The sequence below is a fragment of the Oratosquilla oratoria genome, chromosome 11 (genome assembly GCF_046742065.1).
Source record: "Oratosquilla oratoria isolate Oo_2021 chromosome 11, ASM4674206v1, whole genome shotgun sequence".
Lineage (NCBI taxonomy): Eukaryota > Metazoa > Arthropoda > Malacostraca > Stomatopoda > Squillidae > Oratosquilla > Oratosquilla oratoria.
Genome location: NC_134787.1, coordinates 34,569,437 through 34,585,460, shown reverse-complemented (window position 1 = coordinate 34,585,460; position 16,024 = coordinate 34,569,437). Strand labels below are relative to the sequence as shown.

General features: G+C 37.5%; 1 protein-coding gene across 1 annotated transcript in view; it reads left to right on the top strand.

The window, feature by feature from the left end:
* The window catches only part of LOC143029725 (nuclear exosome regulator NRDE2-like), a 37,913-nt gene extending 22,034 nt beyond the window's left edge, over positions 1–15,879 (top strand). The window contains exons 5-10 of the mRNA XM_076192593.1: positions 1,837–2,859; positions 2,990–3,069; positions 7,594–9,044; positions 12,296–12,425; positions 12,819–12,994; positions 15,327–15,879. Of these exons, the coding sequence (XP_076048708.1) occupies positions 1,837–2,859; positions 2,990–3,069; positions 7,594–9,044; positions 12,296–12,425; positions 12,819–12,994; positions 15,327–15,515 (3,049 nt within the window). The 3' untranslated portion in view covers positions 15,516–15,879. The remainder of the gene's footprint in view (positions 1–1,836; positions 2,860–2,989; positions 3,070–7,593; positions 9,045–12,295; positions 12,426–12,818; positions 12,995–15,326) is intronic.
* Positions 15,880–16,024: the final 145 nt, after the last annotated feature.

Genomic DNA, 16,024 nt, shown 5'->3' with positions numbered 1-16,024 from the left:
AGCTTTAGGAAATAGTAAGGATATTTGTTGGGCCTTTATGGATTTGGAAAAGGCTTATAACAGGGTAGACAGGAAAGCACTGTGGGAGGTATTGCAGATACATGGGATAGGAGTAAAGCTATTAAGAGCAGTCAAGAGTTTTTACAACAGTAGTAGAGCCTGCGTTAGAGTTAGAAATGGAGAGAGTGAGTGGTTTGAGGTAAAGGTGGCTGTTCAGTTTATACATGGGGTGGTGAAAGAGGTAAATGCAAGGGTAATGGGCTGGGACTTGGATATGGTTAAAGAAAATGGAATAAAAATGGGAGATGAGACAGTTGTTGTTTGCTGATGACATTGCACTTGGGGCAGGATGAGAGGAGGGATTAAGGAAGTTAGCGATAGAGTTTGGGGGGGTGTGAAAGAAGGAAGAAGATAAATGTGGGTAAAAGTGAGGTGATGAGTTGTACAAGGGGAGAATGTGTCAGCAAATTGGAAGTGAGTATTAAGGGAGAGAGACCAGGGGAAGTGGATAGCTTTAGTTAGTTGGCTGCAAATGTGGCAGGAAAGGAAGTAGAGGTGGAGGTAGAATGTGGATTGAGAGAAGCAAGTAAATGCCTTGGGGGATTAAAAAGTGCAGTGAGAAATAGACATTTGGGAATGAATATTAAGAGAAGATTGTATGAAGTAGTGATTGCGCCAATAGCACAGTATGGAGTAGAAACATGGAACATAAGAGAGGAGGAATTTGAATGTGTTTGAGATGAAATGCCTGAGAAGTATGGTAGGGGTTACTAGGCTGGATAGAGTGAGAAACAAGGAGATGAGGAGGAGAGCAGGGGTGGAAAGGGAGTTGAGAGATAGGGTTGATAAAAGAGTATTGGGATGGTTTGGACTCCAGGAAAGAATGAGTGAAGAAAGATTAGTAAAAGAGGTGTGGAAGGCAGAGATGAAAGGAGTGAACATGAGGGAGCAATCAAGGATGAGATGAATGGATTGGGTAAAAGGGGCCTTGGAAAGAGGGGGATGTCTGTTGAGGAGGGAAGGGAGAAGACAGAAAATAGGGGTGAGTGGAGAGTGGTTTTGTATGGATGATGCTTTGGATGCATGGAAGGGAGTGGGTAGGGGATGGGGAGGTGAGGGAATATGTGTGAATGATATTTTGACACAGCCCAAAGGGATTTCTCCCCATCTTCTCCATTTCTGCATGAGGGGATGGAGAGGGGGGTCACTGATTAAATGAAGTGGCTTTGCTGTGTCTTGTTACATTGCTTCTCACCCAGGGCAATGGGTAAGATGCAGGGATGACCCATCATCCAGGAGGAGCCAAGATAAGAGGTAGGGAAGGGGGTGAATGGGAGTGAAGTATGTGGGGATTGAATGGGTGGGAGTGGGTTTTATGCCTTTGTTTTTTGGCCACCTTCCTTGTAAGTAAATTGGTATATGTATGAACCTCCATCTTAGGGTGCAAGTCCAAGGGGTGATGCTTGGTCTGGATTGGCTCCTAAGATGTCTCTTTTGACTTTGACTATACTACCTGCTCATTTTGATAAGAGAACTGATGAGCAGTGACTGGTCCCCTCCTACTCCTATAAACTAGAGACAGAAATGTCACACAAATGCAATACTGACAAAGTCCAAGATATCTTCCCAAATATCTATGGAGGCCCAGGGACTTTCACTGGCTGTTTGGAGGATGCAGGTTTCCAGTCAGTGAAATTTAAGGACAACAGTTATGATAATTCATAACTCAGTAACTTTAAGTAACATATTTAAACAATGGATTATAATTTGAAGTGAAAAACACATTTTTACTATTCTTGCTTATATGTTATTTATTAATTTTTTTTTATCTTGTAGGTACACTCCATGCAAAGGTGTAATGGGGAGGAAAAAGAAGAAAACGGTAAAACAAGGCATTCGATACTTCAGTAAAGTTGGTGTACAGAGAATGAATGAGGGAAGCAATTTTTGCTTCAACAAAATGACTGACAATGTGAAGTTGCAGGGTGACAACTCTTATATTCCTTTGTCTTTCACGTATTCTGAAGAGAAACAAATAATACGGAACATAAAAGACTCAGAAGATGCAAACCCATTGAATATATATGACACCAAAACAGAGTTATACATAAGAGGGATTGGTGAGGATGGAACTCCATTTTCAAGAGAACAAGATAATATTGAAGTTGAACATAATTACTGGAAGAACAAGGCCAAGGAATACAATGAACAATTAGGGAAGAAACCTAATAATGTTTCTCTTTGGCTAGAGTTTGTAAAATTCCAAGACAAAGCGTTTGTACACTTATTTGACAATGAGCAGTCAACAACCAAGAATGCAAAGAATAAAATGCAGGCCAGGCAAAAAGCTCTGCTTGAGAGAAAACTATCTATACTGGAAACAGCTATCCGGAAAAATATGCGTAATTTACAGCTCTACCTTGAGCGTCTTCGTATTGGCCAGGACGTATGGGATGACAAGAAATTGAAACAGGAATGGAATACATTTGTGTTTAACTTCCCTAGTGAATTGTCAGCTTGGTACAGTTACCTGACCTTCATGCAGACACACTTTTCTACATTTAACCTTAATTTTGTAACAAACAGCTTTGGTAGATGTATTGAAAAGATGAGAGAAATGAAAGAGGGATCTTTCATCACCCACAAGGTGCCCATGAATATTGGGTATCACCTTGTGGATGTAGCCAATCAGTTGGCTTGTTTGTGGCAACAAGGTGGTTACATGGAAAGGGCAGTTGCTCTCTTTCAAGCTCTTATAGAGTTGAACCTTTTTGTGCCAAAAACATTTAAAGGATTTAAAGTCTCCCTCGAATCTAAATTGGCTCTTTTTGAACCTTTCTGGGACTCGCGGTCCCCAAGGTAAGACTATATGAATTTTTATACATATATATATGTATACATGAAAAGGTTGCAGTAATAGTGTAAGTTATATGTTTTGTATAGCCTATAGGAAAACATTTGCAATTGTACCAATTCTCTTAACCTACAGAGTTGGGGAAAAGGACGCAAAGGGCTGGTCGTCTGTGATGGAGAAGAGAGAGCAAGTAATATTTCCTGAAGTGATTTTAGGTGAGTTTGAGTTGTTTAATCATTTCCAGTTTCATATATGCTGTGCTTTGCTGCACAGTGAAGACCTAAGTAGTGTATCCCAGAGATGCTTAGATGGAAAGGGAAGGTGAGTGGATCTTTTGGTGTAAGGGTGCTCTTTGACTTGGCCTCCTTCCCAGTAAGGTGGAGAAAGATGTAGGTATATGTGAATATCAAAACTAAAACCACAGTTGGAGCAGAAGAAAAAACTGGAAACAGTGAATCTATATATTTTGACTGTAAGCTATAGTCTCCTTCAGTAGTACAGAATAGCAGGAAGGTTACTATACTTATACAGCACTCTCTTACGAAAATTGGGACAGGGAAGGACCAAAGGATGCCTACCCTTGCTCAATTAGTGACTTTGGGGTCATGTAGTGTGGGGTCAGGTGGAAGATGCCTATTGACAATGTTGGTGACCATAATTCCAGATATTGTATCCAGAGACTACTGCCGCATTGAAATGTTTATATTGGGAATGTATTCTATTATAATGAATTCAACTATCTTCCTCCTGAACCCACAACCAGATTTGTATATAAAACTGGCTTTCTCCCAATCAAGACAATGATTTAACTGACTCACATGCTGGAACACTGCCAAGTTTTCTTGTTCGTACCTGATCAAATGCTTGTGTCCATTCAGGGTTGTCCCCAAATCCCTCCTTGTCTGGCCAGTGTAAGCTAAATTACAATCTCTACATGGTACCAAATAATCTGATTGTGTTGTTCTTTCAACCTTTGATGAACATTAACATTACCCCGTCTGGGCTATTGGCTGCTTGTTGTGGCTAATTAGCATGCAGCTGATACTTTAGGCTCTATATGGGGTCCCCCTATGGACCAGAGCCACACATTTTGTGATAGAGGAAATCTCTTCATAGATACTTTATTATACTGTGTCTGTCTCAAAAGAAAAGAATCACAGACCAATGAAAATCAAACTAAGAACACAAATGATAGCAGAAGTACTATCAAAAGCGGCAAAACTAGCAAACAGTGAAAAATACAAAAATGTTTGGATAAAAAAGGAAATGAATCCCGAGGAATTAGAGAAAATAGGGAACTGAGAAGTGAGGCTAAGGAAAAAAATGAGAAAGGAATGGAGACTGAAAAAACAAGGTTTTTTTTTGGAGAGTGCTATATCTGAGACTAAGAAAATGGTACATCAGAAAGATGGAAACTTAAACCAAAAAAGAGAAGAGAAGAAAAAATTAAAAGTGGTATATACAAATATGGATGGTATGATATCAGGATTAAATGAATTGAATGACTATCTATCAATAGAGAAACCTGAAATAATGGGAATTGCAGAGACAAAACTGAAAGGTCCTATACAATCAAGTATGGTGGGACAAGGACTATACAACATTTGGTCGAAAAATAGGACAGACAAACAGGGGGGGAGTCATGACATTGACTAGAAAGAACCTAAATGTAATAAAGGCAACAGAAGGAAAAGATAATGTGGAATTAATCACAGTTAAGGTTGGAAACAGCAGTATGAAAAGGGGAAGGAGAGGGAGGGTCACTTCTATCTCTTTCATAGGGGGGACTTTCTCCTCCCACTTGATATCTCTAGGTTGTATGTTCTCCCTCGTAAACACCAAGTTGAAATGCTTGTTCATAATTTCTGCCATTTCTATATCCTCTATGTATTCAACTCCTTCTTGTCATAGTTTCTCTAATTCTTGTTTGTTTTTCAGTTTGTTGTTTACAAATCTGTAAAATATGGTTTTGGTTGATCTTTACATTTTTCTATGACATCTTTTTTGTATTTTCTCTTTTCTGCTCTGCACACTTGTACCATAACCAGTGTATATTTTCCATTTTTCAGATCTTTTGTCTTTTTTCCATTTCATCCAAGCTTTATCCCTTTTGTCTTTTAACTCCCTACATCTTTTGTTGTACCAACACTTTACATATCCTTTTTCTTGTTTTTGTTTTCGAGCATGCTTTTCCACTCCCTCTTTATAAATTTTTGTCAAAATATTCCATTTTTCTTCTGTTGTTTCCTCCTTGTGTATCCTTTCCCAGTCTGCTTTTTTAAAGAATTCTCTTATTTTATCAAAATTTGTTTTTCCACACATATCTTCCCTTTCTATATTGTTTGTTTTTTCCACATATTTTTCCTCATTTAGTTCCAGTTCAACCAATGTGAGGTCACTTTTACTTATTGGTGTCTTATATTCAATCTTGTCCACTATTTCGGGTTCTGCTGTGATTATTAGGTCCAGTCTCGATGGTTCTTCCTCATTTCTATACCTGGTATTCTCTTGTATCCATTGCGTCATTGTATGTTCTATAATCATATCAAGTAGTACATTTCCCCATAGGTTATCTCCACCCTTTACTGTTATCTCTTCCCAGCAGATTTCTTTACAATTGAAGTCACCCATTATAACTATTCTTCCTCTATCTTCCATTATCTTATTTAGTGTTATCCTTGTGTCTTCTAACATATTTTTGTGTTCTCTCTCTTCCCACAAAGCCGTTTTAGGAGGCTAATAATTTACTACAGTCTTCCTGCTCTTCCTATCCCTGTCCTCTACTTCCATCATAATCATCTCTACTCTATTCTTTCCATATGTGACATTCCTCACATTTATATCCTTCTTAGTCAGGAACATAACTCCACCCCCTTGTTTTACCTCTGTTTCTAATCCAATAATTATATGCACCATGTCCTACACTGTTGGGTGGTAGTGGACCTTTCAATTTTGTCTCTACAATTCTCATTATGTCTGGTTCTTTTTCCTTCAGGTAATCATTCAGTTCATTCAACCCTGTTATTAAGCCATCTATGGTTGTGTAAGACACTTTTAATTTTCTGCTACTTCCATTGTGTTTTCTGTTTCTTTTCCATTTTTCTCTGCTATGAACCATTTCCTCACTTTCATATCCACTACTCTCCAATAGAATTTCTTTTTCTGACTCTGTTCTTTTCTCGTTTTTTCCTTAGCTTCTAGTCTTTGTTTTCTCATCCTCTCTTTCCTCTTTATTTATTTCTCTTTTTAACCATATCTGTTTATATTTTTGCTAAGATATTCTCTTCTGTCATTTCTGACCTGAATTTGATTTTAATTGGTCTGGTCTTATCTGTATTGTATTTCCCTAGTCCATATATTTCTTCACTTTCTTTCCCTGTTTCTTGTTCATCCTCTTGAACTACTTCTAATATCTTGTTTACCTTTTCCTTCTCCTCTTTTACTCTTGTGGTCCTATTTGGATTATGCTTCTCTTCTATCCCTAATATAATTATACATTTCTTTTTGTCCGCTAAGTCTCTTACTGTATTCTCCTTTTCTCTCATCACTTTAATAACTGTGTCCTTAGTTTCTTTCATCTGTTGTGTCACTATATCTCTAAATACAATTATGTTGTTCTCTTGGACTTTTCTCTAACCCTGTGCTTCTTTTGCTATGGACTTTTTATTCTCTTTATTCTTCTTTAATTCCTCATTCTCATCTTTTACTTCTTTTAACTGTCTTTTTTAATTCTTCTATTTCTTTAGTTAGGTTTTGATTCTCCTTCTTTAATTCTTCCAGTTTATCAACTCTTTGGGTAACTAGTGTTAATTGGTTAAACCTAACCTCCCATGCTTTTTTATATATATATATATATATATATATATAGTTTCTCCTCAAGATGTACTAGTCGGGGGAAGTTGTCACCTCTTTCATTAAATCCATAAAAGCAGTTATCTTCTCTTTCCATTGAGTTGCTATTATCTATATTTCTGCTTTTGACACTTCTGCTTCCTTATTCTTCCTTGTCTATGTGTTCTGCACCTCTTTTATTTACACCCCTTCTAATATCCAGGGCCCATTCGTCCCCTTCCTCATTTCCTTCCATTATCCTCAGTAATCCCTCTCTCCTTTTTCTTCACCTTCCCACTACACCACAAGCTTTTCCCTTCCCTATTAATACAACAAAGGTACTCCCTCATTGTTTGACATCGATGAAACTTGAAGTTTTCCTGGAGTTACAAACTTCGTTATCACTTCGACCGACGTGTGGGTGCGAGTGTTTTCATTTTATTTACATACTATTATTGATATATATATATATATATATATATATATATATATAATATGTATATATATATATATTATTTATTTATTATTATTATTATTATTATTATTATTTTTTTTTTTTTTTTTTTTTTTTTTTTTTTTTTTTTTTTTTTTTTTTTTTTTTTTTTTTTTTTTTTTTTTTTTTTTTTTTTTATGTTCCTTTGGAGAAGATTCTAGTTACTGAGTACAGACATTGAATTGTTGAATTGGGGATTTTTAGTGTATATTGTTATTTTGCTGATTATTGAGAATCAAACTTAGAATCATAGTAGATAGTATATATCAATAATGTTTTGGAGATCTTATATGTTATTAAGGCAGAATTTGCTGATTGTTAGGAACCCAGCAGTGGGAGCTTAGTTTATAATATATATTGATAATGTTTTGGAGATATCACATATTATTAAAGCAGTTATATCTTTGATAAACAGGTGGAGCCTATGATGAAGAGGATGTCATACTGGAGAGAAAGGGAACATCAACAGAAATGTGGCTTATGTTAGAAAAATGTCGTGAGAAACGGCACTGGTTACCTTGGGAACAGGATCCTGATGAGTGTGAAGATCCAGACAGGATGGTATCTTTTGAGACCATTTCTCCGTATCTATTTACATTGACCAGTGATGAAGAAACCTATTATTTAGTCATAAAGTTCTTAAAATTTTTGGGTGTTGGAGTGCCTGTTGAAGGGGAGACACAAGTAAAATTGAAGGATAAAATGTCAGTTCATGACCAGAAATATGGAAATGAATCGCACAAGGCTGAAGAACTTTTCTACCCAGTTCGTTTGGAAACCTTGGGAAATGAAGAAGTCCTTGGGAAGTTAGGTGACCTGCAAGCTGATGGTATTAACTGTAATATTTTTAATTTCCCTAGTGTTGGACCATCTATAAGAGAATACAATGGTGAACAACTTTTCTGGTTTGCACTTTCTGTTATAGAACAAGTTGAAATGGTCCTAAAATCAGAATATAAAGCAAAGTTAATTATTATTTACATAAGGCTAATCAAGATGCGACTTGAAGTGTTGAAGAAGTTCATGCCAAAGGATAAATTGAAATCAACACAGAAAACATTAAAAAAGAAAGTCAAACGATTGGTTGCTAAGGATGAATTGAAGGAAGACTTGGAGGTGTATCTACATTATGCAAAATTAGAGGAAGCCCTGGGTAACACAGAGGAAAGTGCAAAACTTTACATGATGACCCTGCATGGACAATCAGTAGATACAGAGAACCCCAATTTTCCTATTCTTCTGAAACTATACACATCCTTAGTTCAGGTCTTCTTTAGACATATTGAGGAAAATCGAACTGGAAAAGAGCAACTCTTAAGTGCATTGTGTAGTCTTTCTATAGAGGGTAAGTTTTTACCTTCTTCAGAGTATTCAACTCCTGCAAATATTCTAAGAGCTCGAAACAAATACCAAGAGATTTCAAGTAATATGTTAAATTTAATATGCACACCTATACCGGAAGAGAAAATTGCCTCTCTAGACATAAAGAAAGATGTCTTGGTAATGTACACTGCCTTTCTGTCTCACATTCAGTTATTGACTCTTGGTACGAAACCAGCATGTCTAGTGTTTGAAGTTGTTATAGAGATGTTAAAGAAAACTATCAAAAAAGAGCTATATGAGCAGAAAAAACGTCATTCTGGTAAAGGAACCTTTAACCCTAAGCAGACAGAGATTATGCAAACGGTTCTTGAATTTTTATATGAAGAATACTTAGGAACAGTTGTGATTTCTCAGAGAATCACATTTCTTCTGAATGATCAGAGACAGAATTTTGCCCCAGTAACCATGCGCTCCCTGATAAGAGAAGCACTGGAAGTATCACCCAGGAATACTTACTTCCTCCAGTTACAATCTCAGTACCAGGTAAGTCTGTTTTTGTTGTTACAATGAAGATGATCATCCCTTCCACTTGTCTTCAAAATCCATCAACACCTTCATGTGGAGAGAGCAGCACTCAGTCTTAAGAGCAAGATCATGGTCTCTCCCTGTCAACTTTGACAAGCTTTCCTCCAATTTTAATAAGAGGGAGGGCTGAAAACTAGTGAATACTCCACCATCATCACCACTACTGCTGTTGATGCTGCTGCCACCATCATCAAACCACTTGTAGCCTGCAGTCTGTAAATGCCTTGACTTTGTATACAATTAATTTCCATTGTTTACTCATTTGCATTAATTTTGTTACCATGGTGACATCCTCTATAGATTTTATTCAGGCATATCTCAATGAATGTGTGCCATCCCTGTGTTGCAGAAGAGAGCATATCCAAGGTTGTCCCCTAAAATTCCCCACTGAAGTGGAGGCTATCCACAGTACACCGAGAGGCTGCAGGCTAACTGATCCTGGTTTATTTTATTTATTTATTTATTTATTTTTTCCCTTTCTCCTTTCATTTGCAGATATGGGTGGGTGCATGTCTTTACTGGCCAGCTCCTTGATACAGGAGTGTTTTTCCATTTGTTTAGGAAACTGCATTTGTCAAAAAAGATTAATTGAATATGAATTTCATACAGACAATTTTGTACCTGGGATTATACATACATATACCCAAGGCTTTTTCCCCCTTAAGCAATATTCTCTCTAATTTTTTACTGTGAGTGTGTGCAGAAATTTGATTGTGTGCAAACTTTGCCTTCTCTGAAAAGTATGTGTGCACCCATGTAAGATACCATCTGATCATTTAAGTAAATATGCACAGTTTGCAAGTTTGTATTACATATTACCTCCACCAAAGCAATTATTGGTTTGACAGTTGGCAAGTTACCATATTGTTAGAGAATTTATAAGTTGATGTTTGGGTGGAACTTCTTTATTGAATGGATTTTAATATAATTTAAAAACCTTGTGTGTGTGCACATTTTTTCTTTATGTGCTCTAGTTGTGAAAAGTGTGCGCGCAAAGCTTAGAGGGGACATTGCTTACAAGGGAGATAGCCAAAAAACAAAGGCATAAAATCCACCCCCACCCATTCTATCCCCACATACTCCACTCCCATTCACCCCCTTCCTCCCTCATTTTGGCTCCTCTTGGGTGACGAGTCATCCCTGCATCTCACCCACTACCCTGGGTCAGAAGCAGTGTAGCAAGACACAACACATCCACAGCAAGGCTGCTTCATTAAATCAGTGACCCCCTTTTCATGCAGAAAAAGAGATGGGGAGATATCCCTTCAGGCTGCGTCAAATTATTTTTTCACACATACTCCCTCAACCCCCATCCCCCACCCACTCCCTTTCATGCATCACAGTATAATCCATACACAACCATTCTCCATTCACCTCTGTCTTCTCCCTCCCTTCCTCAACAGACATACCCTTCTTTCCCAATGCACCTTTTACCTCATCCATCCATCTCATTATTAGTCACACCCTCATGTTCACACAAAACAGCTAAGGCAACATAACACATCCCTGGCAGAGTCCCACCTTTACCTCAAACCACTCACTCTCACCATTTCTGATTCTAACACAAGCTTTACTACTCTCATAAAAAACCTTGACTGCTCTTCAAAGCTTTCCTCCTATCCCATATATCTGCAATACTTCCCACAGTGCCTTCCTGTCTACCCTGTCGTAAGCCTTTTCCAAATCCATACAGGCCCAAAAAACATCCTTACTTTTTCCTAAAGCTTACATATCTGTCTTATCACAAAAATCTGATCTATGCAACCCCTATCCTAAACACACACTGTTCCTTACCAATTACTCCCTCTGTTCCTCTCCTAATCCTCTCAATCAAGACCCTCCCATAAGCCTTCCCAACTACACTTAAAAAACTGATCCTTCTAAAACTGCTACACTCACACTTGTCCTCTTTTCCCTTGTAAAGTGGAACTATACAGGCAATACTCCAGTCCCCTATCACTCTACCCTAAATACCCTAAAACAACATTAAATAACCTCACCAGCCAGTTTTTTTTTTTTTTTTTTTTTATTCTACATGACATCCATCTAACCCAGGTGGCTTACCTGCTTTCATCATCTTAATGACTGTCTTCACCTCATCCATCCTTATTTCTCCTCCATTTTCCTCACTCATCACTGTCATTTTCTTAGCACTACCCACTGCAACTACCTTTCCCTCCCTCTCTTCCTTCACATTTAGCAACTCCCTAAAATACTCTGTCCATCTTCCTCTTATTGCCATCTCTTCCATTATTATCTCTCAGTCTGCACCCTTCACCTTTTCTTCTCTACTTGATTTGCCTCCTCTTCCTCTCCTCTTTCCAAAACATGTTTTATTAATTTCAAATTTTTGTCATACTCATACTCCATTTCACATCTGCTCTTCTCTTTGCCTCCTTTATCTTATGCTTTACTTCCCTTTTCTTTTTTTGTACCTCTCATATGATTCTCGTCCTATTTTGTAACCAATCTGTGAATGCTTGCCTTCACCTTTTCTTCTCTACTTGATTTGCCTCCTCTTCCTCTCCTCTTTCCAAAACATGTTTTATTAATTTCAAATTTTTGTCATACTCATACTCCATTTCACATCTGCTCTTCTCTTTGCCTCCTTTATCTTATGCTTTACTTCCCTTTTCTTTTTTTGTACCTCTCATATGATTCTCGTCCTATTTTGTAACCAATCTGTGAATGCTTGCCTCTTCTCTTCTACAACCTTCTTTGCTTCCTCATCTCACCACTCACTACCCTTCCTTCTGTTTCCTCCTGTCCTCCTAGTTCCACACACCATCTTTGCATACCTTGTGACTCCATTCTTGAACCATCCCATTCCTCCTCCATTCCCCCCCATTCTTCTCTCAGCTTCTTCTTGTACTTCCTAGTTAAGGTAAATTGTTTCTATTACTATAATCTAGAAACACATGACAACTAAGTCTGCAAACTATTTGTCTTCATAGGTTTTCCAAGTTCAGGACAAGTATGGTAGATACATATATCCAGGATTTTCATGACTATAATGTGTACCCTGCTCATGTTTCTAGTACTTTAATAGATATATGCCGTGAAAGGGAAACAAATGTGTGATGGGTACCTCCCTTAAAGAGGGGAAGAATCCTTTTGATATAGATAGAATAGATATATATTGTGTGTCTCTCTCCTATATATTTCTTTGTTATTCAAATGTATTTCATAACTGTTGGTATCTGTTTCAGAATTGGCGTGATTTACTTGGTGGATTAGGTTTGAAACAAGATGGAAAGAGGCCATCCATTATTCAACTAGTGTATATGGTTCTTCCTCATATCAAAAGGACTGTAAAGTTGTTCAGTGAAACAGAAGAAGGTGAGTGATGCAGATAAAAAGTTTAAATAGTATGAAGAGCTGTGTAACAGTAAGAGGAGTTAAGTGGACTTGAGTGCCATTGTCTGGAATCCAAAAGCTAGGTGGAGAGTAGTTCAGATCTTGTAAAGAGAGCCAGTGTATGATGGTAGTAAAGGCATACAATCTTAAATCCCCAAAGTCTGACAAAGGCATCTGTGCCTAGCTATCTTACAGTGGATAATGACCGACAAGTTTAAAACCTGTGGTCCTTCATCCATAAATGAGAAAACAAATGGGTGAAAGGTGGTATATATATATATGTACAGCATGTAGTTTGTTTTATATGTTGAGGCATTATTGGCTAATTTACCAAACATGGTCAAGTAATACATTATCTTATTTTTTATCCTCCAGGAAATATGGGATCTGGATACCAATTAGAAGCTGTCCTAGAGGAGGCTGTGCGGGAATGGCCAGGAGCTCACTGTCCCTTGCTCTGGAGGCTTTACTTGGCTCTCATTGCTGGCACTCGACCCAGAGCACTTTCAAGTGTGATGTACAGAGCAATGCATCATTGCCCTGGTGTCAAAGTAAGTATTTTACCCTTGAGCTCTTGCCATTTTGTCATTACATAATTTTACAATGTTTTATTTTCAAGTAGACCACCTTTTTCAATAAGTAGGAACTGCCCAGTCATCCATAAATGCATCTGCAAGTGTCAGTGGCTTCAATATTTATTCTGCCCAGCACCAAGCAACTTCATTCAGCTATGAGAAAACTTTAATCCCTGAAGGGTTAAAACCTGTTTTAAAAAATATATACATACATATACCAAGGGCTTCTTTCCCCTTACAAGGGAGGTAGCCAGTCAAAAAATCATAATTCCACTCCCACCCATTTCATCCCCACCCACTCCACTCATCACCCCTCCCTCCCTCTTTTCTTGGCAGCCATGGGTCAGAAGCAATGCAACATGACACAGCACATCCTCAGCAAAGCCATTTCATTTAATCAGCAACCCCCCACCTCCATCTCCTTATGCAGAAAAAGAGAAGACAGGGAGATATCCCTTCAGGCTGCATCAGAATATCATTCTTACATAACCACTCTCTAACCCCCCCCCCATCCATCACAGCATAATCCATATATAACCATTCTCCACTCATCCTTATCTTCTCCTTTCTTCAACAGACATCCCCCTCTTCCTCAACACCACAACGCCACTTTTACCCCATTCATCCTCGGTTACCCCCCCTCCTATTCACTCTATCCACCTCTGCCTTCCACACTTATTTTACTTATCTTTCTTCACTCATTCTTTCCATGTGATGAAACCACCCTAATACTCTTTCATCAACCCTATTTCCCAACTCCTTTTCCACCCCTGCTCTCCTCATTTTTTACTCTACCTAGCCTAGTAACCCCTACCATACTTCAGACATTTCATCTCAAACACATATAAATATTTCCTCTCTTATGTTCCATGTTTCTGCCCCATACAGTGCTGTTGACACAATCACCTCTTAGCATTCATTCCATAATGTCTATTCACCTCTTAGCATTCATTCCCAAATGTCTATTTCTCAGTACACTTTTTAATCCCCCAAGGCATTTACTTGCTTCTCTCAATCTACATCCTACCTCCACTTCTCCCTTTCCTGCCACATACACCCCAAAGTATCTAAAGCTATCCACTTTCTTCAGCCTCTCTCCCTTAAGACTCACTTCCAATTTACTGTCATTCTCTCCTTGTACATCTCATCACCTTCCATTTATCTTCAACTTCCTCCTTTTGCACACCTTCCCAAACTCTGTCACTAACTTCCTTAATTCCTCCTCTGATCTTGCTGCAAGCATGCATATATATATATATATATATATATATATATATATATATATATATATATATATATATATATATATATATATATATATATATATATATATATATATATATATATATATATATATATAGCATATGCACAAACTAAAAGGTAATTTTACACTTACAAGGGGGGATGGCCCAGCCAAGGCACTCACTATTCACCTATTTTAGTTAACTGTAATGTGAGCATTGTCATAATGAAGGCCAGTGTTGCAGTCAGGAGCATACAAGTCTCACGTCACCCTAGTCATGGGTATGAGGCTTGCAATTCATTTTCCTTGAAGTGACTGTTACCTGCCCCAATAGTCCAAGTGCATAGAGCAAAGGTGATAACTTCACATCTCCTGACATGTCCTAATCACCTTCTTTGTATGATTTTATTCAGCTGAAAGAGAACTCTTGAATACCAAGACGAACAAATTTGTTAACCATGAGATCTGAATGAAGGAAAGGCAGAAGACATTTTCTTTACTACTACAAAATTGCCTTGCCTTCGGTGGGAGTGGGTGCATGCCTAGTGTGGCTACCTTCCTTGTAAGGGGGAAGAGGGCCTTGGTATGTGGCTAAACTACAAAATTATTTGGTTATAATTCATCAGAATTTTGACTGCTGAATTGCTGTAACTAATAACAATAACCTAGCACAGCAGCTACAAAATAGCTGCTGAGATCAGCCAGGCTTACTTAGACAAACTAGAACAGTGGGTAAAACAAAATAGAATGGACATTTCCCATGAGAAATCATTAGTAACATTGGTCACCTGAGAATCATGAATCAAAGAAATATCCAACAGTGAAACTGAATACACAAACACTGATCACTTCAACCTATATTGTCCCACTCCCCAGTTCTCTTTCTCTACTCTCTTTAGTCTCCTTTTATGATGTGCATGGGGATATGGTGCTGGCATTTTTATCTGCCACCACAGAAACATAAGAAAAGAGGGAGTTGCAGGAGTGCCACATTGCTTATATTTAATTTTGTATGTATTTCTATTTTTTCCAAATTTGACGTTTTATTTGAAAATCTTGTTTCAGAGTGTATATATGGATTGTGTACATCATAATGCAAAGGTTCTTCGAGAAGTAGTTACACTGCTTGGGGAAAAAGGAATAAGAGTTCGATTACCCTTGGAGGAATTGGTAGTGCTGACAGAGAAAGAACTAGAGGAGGATGACATGAATACCCAAGAAGATAAGGAATCAGAAGATGAATTTTCTGAGTGACAGATTTTGTGCTGCAGGGACAAAATTTTTCACAAGAGTCTTCTCAGATTTAACGTAGTCAGTTTGTACCTGAGTTAGTTGTAGCAAGATTATGTTTTCCATTTAAAGGATTTTCTTAACTAAAAAAGTTGGAGTGACATTTTTTTCTACTTTCTCTGATTGACAGACTTAAGGCAGTTATTAAGGAGTAAATTGTTTATGCAATGTTTTTCACATGAAAAGACTACCTGTACCTGAGTTTAGATATATGTTTTCTATTTAATGGACTCAAAATAAAAAGGAAATACTTAGATTTTTATAATCAAAGTTAAAGATGAGAAAAGTTATTTGTTTTCTTGTTAAAGGAATAAAATGTTATGATACATTGTTTATTTTTCTAAACCTTTCCCTTATGGCAGCAGAAATATAAAGAAAAATTGGGAAACGCTTGCATTTTACTCTTTTACAGACATTTTACCAATATATTTCTACATTCAAAAACTTATATTGCCCACATTATAAATCAATGA